The 6,838-nt window shown below is 43.1% G+C and overlaps 1 protein-coding gene across 2 annotated transcripts in view; it reads left to right on the top strand.

The window, feature by feature from the left end:
* HRG (histidine-rich glycoprotein) overlaps positions 1 to 2,892 on the top strand; it is a 12,461-nt gene extending 9,569 nt beyond the window's left edge. The window contains exons 7-8 of one of the 2 annotated variants that reach the window (XM_011953353.1): positions 1,675 to 2,114; positions 2,145 to 2,892. In XM_011953353.1, the coding sequence (XP_011808743.1) occupies positions 1,675 to 2,114; positions 2,145 to 2,544 (840 nt within the window). In that variant the 3' untranslated portion in view covers positions 2,545 to 2,892. Of the gene's footprint in view, positions 1 to 1,674 lie in introns of both variants that reach the window. The other variant, XM_011953352.1, reaches the window with a different exon arrangement.
* Positions 2,893 to 6,838: the final 3,946 nt, after the last annotated feature.

Below are 6,838 nucleotides of genomic sequence, written 5' to 3'. Positions count from 1 at the left end.
AGAGAGAAAGAGAGACACAGACAGACATGCAAGAAAAGATACAGAGAGTACCCCACAACTGGGGAAAGGAGTGCAATTGCCAGCTTACACAAAAAGTATGAAAACTTTTCCAAGAATTGGAAAGGGGTAACAATTGGCAGAAAATTAAAATCATGTCCAATTCAACCAAACTTGAATGAATTTGAAAATGCTTCTTGTAGTCGGGACTCTGACGCTGAGACTTAGTCATTCCTAAGCTTGTATTATTGGGCACGGAATCCAAGGGGAATAAATTAGCCTCAAATTTATTATGTAAATGTATATAAAATGAGATGCAAAACCATATTTTGCATCTGTCTCAGAAATCTTTTTTCTATTTTTACATGAGTACAAAGATTTGCTTCATGAAATTTTTCATATCAGAAACAAAACTGAAAATAATCCAAACATCCAATCCCAAATTAAAAAAAAAGAAAAAGAAACAAAGGGCAGGATTGTCACCACGAACATGGCTCTGTCTTTTTTTTTTTTTTTTTCTGAGACAGAGTCTCGCTCTTGTTGCCCAGGCTGGGGTGCAATGGTGCCGTCTCAGCTCATCGCAACCTCCGCCTCCTGGGTTTAAGCGATTCTCCTACCTCAGCCTCCTGAGTAGCTGGGATTACAGGCATGCACCACCACGCCTGGCTAATTTTGCATTTTTAGTAGAGTCGGGGTTTCTGCATGTTGGTCAGGCTGGCCTCAAACTCCCAACCTCAGGTGATCCACCTCCCTCGGCCTCCCAAAATTCTGGGATTACAGACGTGAGCCACCACGCCCAGCCTCTGTAGCTATTTTTTAAAAATTAAACTCGGAACAGGGAAGAGAGAGAAGAGGTCAAGTGTTCAGCCTTTAGGAGTAAGGAATGTTGATACCATCAAGTCTCAGTTAAGAATATCAGTTATAAGGCACTAGTTTTCCAGTGTTGGTCTACAGATGGGTGCCAGGTGATAATATTGTTTCACCACTCTGTGTAGTAAAAATGAAAAAAAAAAATAAAGATAATGGAGTTTTTTATATTTAACATTTATCCATCTAAAGGACAATCCTTTACTCTGATATTGTGTTTCTGGCTCTTTTTTTTTCTTTTTTTAATCAAAATTTCCTTCCAGGCTAGGCGTGGTGGCTCACGTCTGCAATCCCAGCACTTTGAGGCTGGGATGGGTGGATCACTTGAAACAAGGAATTGAACATGGTAAAACCTGTCTCTACTAAAAATACACAAATTAGAAGCCTGGGCAACAGAGCAAGACTCTGTCTCAAAAAAAGGAAAAACAAATTAGGTGGGCATGGTGGCTTGGGCCTGTGGCCCCAGCTACATGGGAGGCTGAGGTAGGAGAATTGCTTGAACCTGAGAGGTGGACGTTGCAATGAGCAGAGATCGCACCACTGCGCTCCAGACTGGGTGACAGAGTGAGACTCAGTCTTAGAAAAAAAATCGTTTATTTTGTGAAACAATAATGGTGGTAAATGATACTTATATTTATATTTTAAATATCAACTGGGCTAGATAACAATTTGAGAATCCTTTTTTGTAATCCTTTTAAAATTGATTTGTGGAATCTATGATCTTGGAGTCGTTGGTGTAAATCGAGTCAAGTATCTAACATCTTCTTTTATGTTCCATGACGATAGGCACTTTTCTGTGTCCTTTTCCAGGAACATGGGAACATCAATGGTGTACCACCTCATTTGAGACATCCATTCCACTGGGGTGGGCATGAGCATTCTTCTAACACCACCAAGTCTCTATTCAAGCCCCATGGATCCAGAGATCATCGTCATCCCCACGAGCCACACGAACATGGACGCCCACCTCCTCCAAATGAAAGAGATCACTTACATGGACCCCCACCTCCACAAGGCACTCCTCCATTATTGCCCATGTCCTGCTCAAGATGTCATCATGCCACTTTTGGCACGAATGGGGCCCAAAGAGATCCTCATAATAATAATTCCAGTGACCTCCATCCTCATAAGCATCATTCCCATGAACACCATCCTCATGGACACCATCCCCATGCACACCATCCTCACGAACACGGTACCCATAGACAGCATCCCCATGGACACCATCCCCACGGGCACCATCCCCATGGGCACCATCCCCATGGACACCATCCCCACAGACACCATCCCCATGGGCACCATCCCCATGGACACCCTCCCCCCTGCCATGATTTCCAAGATTATGGACCTTGTGACCCACCACCCCATAACCAATGTCACCATTGCCATGGCCACGGCCCACCACCTGGGCACTTAAGAAAACGAGGCCCAGGTAAAGGACACCATCCCTTCCATTGCAGACAAATTGGATCTGTGTACCGACTCCCTTCTCTAAGGAAAGGTGAGGTGCTGCCACTTCCTGAAGCCAATTTTCCCAGTTTCCCATTGCCGCACCACAAACACCCTCTAAAGCCAGACATCCAGCCCTTTCCTCAGTCAGCCTCTGAATCATGTCCAGGGAAGTTCAAGAGTGAGTTTCCACAAGTTTCCACGTTTTTCACACACTCACTTCCAAAATAAAATGTGATTCCTTTGAAGAGGAAAATGAATTATACATTGAATTAGAATCATAAATAAAATGACCAGTAATTTTGAAAATTACAGTTGTTTTCTACTTGCTTTCATACTAGAAATGCAGCAAAATGTGAATGGGAAAAGAGATGGCCTGAGAAGAAAGATCAAATGGAAAGGAGAGGAAAGAACTCAGTGATGCCAATTAGTAGTTAATTCTGTCACTCACCACTACAACACCTGAGGCAAATCTATGCCACTCAGAATCTCCTTTCCTGGACTTAACTCTAATTCTAGAGTCTCTGTTACTGCTTGGGCTATACCTGGGCATACCAATAAAGTATGGTATTGAAACTATTATTATTATTTATTTCATTTTATTTTCTAAGTTCCAGGGCACATGTGCAGGGTGTGCAGGTTTGTTATATAGGTAAATGCATGCCATGGTGGCTTGCTGCACCTATCAACCCATCACCTAGGTATTAAGCCCAGCATGCTTTAGTTCTTTTTCCAAGTGCTCTCCTGATTCCCACCCTTTCCCTATTTATTATTATTAAAGTGACCTAAATTCTCTCCTAGTGATTATTACTAGGCATCTAAATTTTCTTTTGGACAAATAAGTTCTAAATTCAGTCATGAAGCAAACAAACTTCTGGCTATAAATTGCAAAGAAGCTTGCTAACATGAATCATGACCATAAATTCAGGTGCACAAGAAATGTCACTTTATGCTCAGAACAAATTAATTTCTATTTGAGAATGCCATCCTACTGGCTTAGTGGGAAATTTAACCCTGGTCCTTCCTGGAGTTCCCTCGCCCTACCCTGCTACTTTCCACACAAAGTTGGGCCACAGTTCTAGAATCTTACACAGTGCCAAGCTGTCCAGGTGGTGGGAAACAGGGTAGTGACTATCCCTCAGCCAGGGTGACTGTTGGACCAATGATCATCATCATGAGTGATAGCCATCATGCTCAGGGATAGTCACGACCCTGTTCACATCACTCTTTCAGTCTGATTTATTTGCTACTTCTCTAGCAAACTGTAAATGCAAGAGTGTCTGTAACTAGCAATGGACATGACTGCCAAGGTATGGCATATGGTTACTCTCTCCCTGGGAGCTTGCTGTCTTCCCAGCTGCATGCCCAGAAAGCAGGGCAGAGGTCTCCTCTGCCTCGGAGACCCCTTACCCCACTCTTCTTCTTATACCTTCTCCCTCAGCTAAGGACTCTCTTGCTAGTCTCAGGTAAGTTCACTTTGTTTATTTTTAGGGCCAGAAGACTCTTTTTCCACACTGTACTCCTCTTTGTCTTTCCTCCTCAAATCAGGACTTAATCATTTGAACAAACTAAAATAATTCAGATTCTGTCTATCTTCCAACTACAATAGTGATACTCAAAGTATTTCATAACCAACGTGACCCAAGCACTGACCAATCAGACCAGAAACAACAACCTATCAGAAGAGCCACCATCCATAAACAACCCACGTAACCACACCAGCAGATGCAGCTGAATGTGGCCCTGCAGAATCACTTTCCTCCTGGAGGCATGAACCCCAGGTCAGCTGCTTGAACAGGGAGAGGAGAAAGATACTCCCATGGAGGGCAAAAGATACAGAGGTTAATAACTCAGGATGTATCCTCCTGCAGAAGCACTGGAGTAGGGTTCAATAATTTATAAAGTATTTTCATAAACATTGCTTGAGTTAATGAAAATATTCCTTGGAATACAGAGGAGTTGAAGCTCTCAATTCATTTCAGTTAAGTGCATTCTTCTTATGCACACCCGATACTGCAGGGGAATAACGGGATAAGAAATCATTCCCACCCTGAGACGGTACATTCTACTAGAGGTTTTAAACAATACACCATGCTTTTTTAGACTCCCCCCCCCCCCCCACAGAGTCTTGCTCTGTCACCCAGGCTGGAGTGCAGTGGCACAATCTCAGCTCACTGCAACCTCCGCCTCCTGGGTTCAAGCAATTCCCCTGCCTCAGCCTCCCGAGCAGCTGGGACTACAGGTGCCTGCCATCATGCTTGGCTAATTTTTGTATTTTTAGTAGAGATGGGGTTTCACCATATTGGCCAGGATGGTCTTGAACTCCTGACTTCATGATCCACCTGCCTCAGCCTGACAAAGTGCTGGGATTACAGGCGTGAGCCAATGCCCTCTGCTGCTTTTCTAGGCTTCTTATGTCATCCTAGCTAAAAAGTGTATCAATTTTTGTTTATAAATATTTCATAAACTTTCAAAGGTGATGTTCACAGAGGCAATATAATTAATGCCTCTTAAAAGTCTAAAGTCCAAACTCCTCATTCTTCTCCAGAAAAGCTCTCCCACTTCCTAATATCAGCCTTTCTGTCAGTGGCGATACCATTCTTAAAATCCTTCAGGCTAGAAATGTTTATTGATTTTCCCTTTTTCTTCATCCCCAATTTATGCTATAACAGAAAACACTTTGTCTGTTTTGTTCATTAAAGCACTTGCCACACACTAAGGGTTTAAGAAATGTTTGTATAATGAGCGGGTACATTAAGCATTTACTATGAGTCTGAACATATGGCTGATCACAGTGGCTCATGCCTATAATCCCAGCACTTTGGGAGGCTGAAGCAGGTGGATCACTGGCAAACATGGTGAAACCCCATCTCTACCAAAAAATACAAAAATTACCTGGGCATGGTGGCTCACGCCTGTATGGAGGCTGAGGTGGGAGAAATACTTGAATCTTGGAGGTGGAGATTGCAGTGAACCAAGATCCCATGACTGCACTTCCACCTGGGCAACAGAGCGAGACCTTGTCTCCAAATAAATTAATAATAAAAATAAAAATTAAGATGTTTAATACGTTTTGTAATTTAATCTTTACCAACAACTCTCTCATACAGAAAATATCATTGTATCAGAATAAGCCAGTTGCTGGAACAAACTCAGTGACCTAATGATGGAGAATTTGATTTCTCTCTCATGTTACAGGTCAATATGGGTTATCAGCAGATGGCCATCCAAACGGTGATTCAGGGTGCCAGGCTCCTTTTGTCTGGGGGATCTGCTCTCCCCTTGGCCTCAGAATTGTCTCTTGGATCCTCTGCATCCAGCCCACATGGGGAGAGAGTGGAGGATCATAAAAGTGGTTTCTGTGGGCCAGGCCTGGAAGGCACATGCATGATTCATGCTCACATTTCACTGGCTAGAACTCAGTCATATGGCCAAACCTAATGCAAGGGAGATGGGGAAATGAAGTCTGCCTGTACTCCAAGGAGGAAAGGGACATAGGTAGGGAAAAATGGGCTGTACAATCACCATTTCTTAGGGAAAGAAGAGAACCAAAGAGGTTGAATTACTTGCTTAGGATCTTACAGTCAGTAAATGTGGGACTGGGATTAGAACCTCGATTGGCCTCCACCAAAGCCACATGCTGTATTCTTTATGACACTACCGGTGATGATGCCCAGGCCTGTTTCTGAGTCTTCACTGCAAACACTTGCTGGTCAGCCGTGACCATTCTGGTCTACTTCCTGCTGGACAGTGCTCCCTTATGCATTTCTTCATCCTCCCAGCATTCAGCTTCCACATCTCTGCTTCTCCTCCTTCCTCTCAACCTAAGAACTTCACAAAATCTCTTCCATTTTTCATATTTTCCACACAATTCCCCATTAAAATCGGCCTTCTCCCATGACTATGCACTTGAACCTATTTCAGTCAGGCAGGTATCTTAGACACCTTTGTTGTGGGAGGTCAGGGACCCCGAATGGAGGGACTGGCTGAAGCCATGGCAGAAGAACATGAATTGTGAAGATTTCATGGACATCTATTAGTTCCCCAAATTAATACTTTTATAATTTCTTATGCCTGTCTTTACTGCAGTCTCTGAACATAAATTGTGAAGATTTTATGGACACTTATCACTTCCCTAATCAATACCCTTGTGATTTCCTATGCCTGTCTTTACTTTAATCTCCTAATGTCATCATCTTTGTAAGCTGAGGAGGATGTATATCGCCTCAGGACCCTGTGATGATTGCATTAACTGCACAAATTGTTTGTAGAGCATGTATGATTGAAAAATATAAAATCTGGGCACCTTGCAAAAAGAATAGGATACCAACAATGTTCAGGGAACAAGGGAGAGAACCTTAAACTCTGACTGCCGGTGAGCTGGGCGGAATAGAGCCATATTTCTCTTCTTTCAAAAGCAAATGGAGAAATATCACTGAATTCTTTTTCTCAGCAAGGAACATCCCTGAGAAAGAGAATGGCCCCTGAGGGTAGGCCTCTGAAATGGCCACTTTAGGGGTAGCTG

The sequence above is a fragment of the Colobus angolensis genome, unplaced genomic scaffold (genome assembly GCF_000951035.1).
Source record: "Colobus angolensis palliatus isolate OR3802 unplaced genomic scaffold, Cang.pa_1.0 Scaffold36, whole genome shotgun sequence".
Classification (NCBI taxonomy): Eukaryota; Metazoa; Chordata; class Mammalia; order Primates; family Cercopithecidae; genus Colobus; species Colobus angolensis.
Note: the sequence above shows the minus strand (reverse complement) of the source record. Positions and strands in the feature narration are given on the sequence as shown.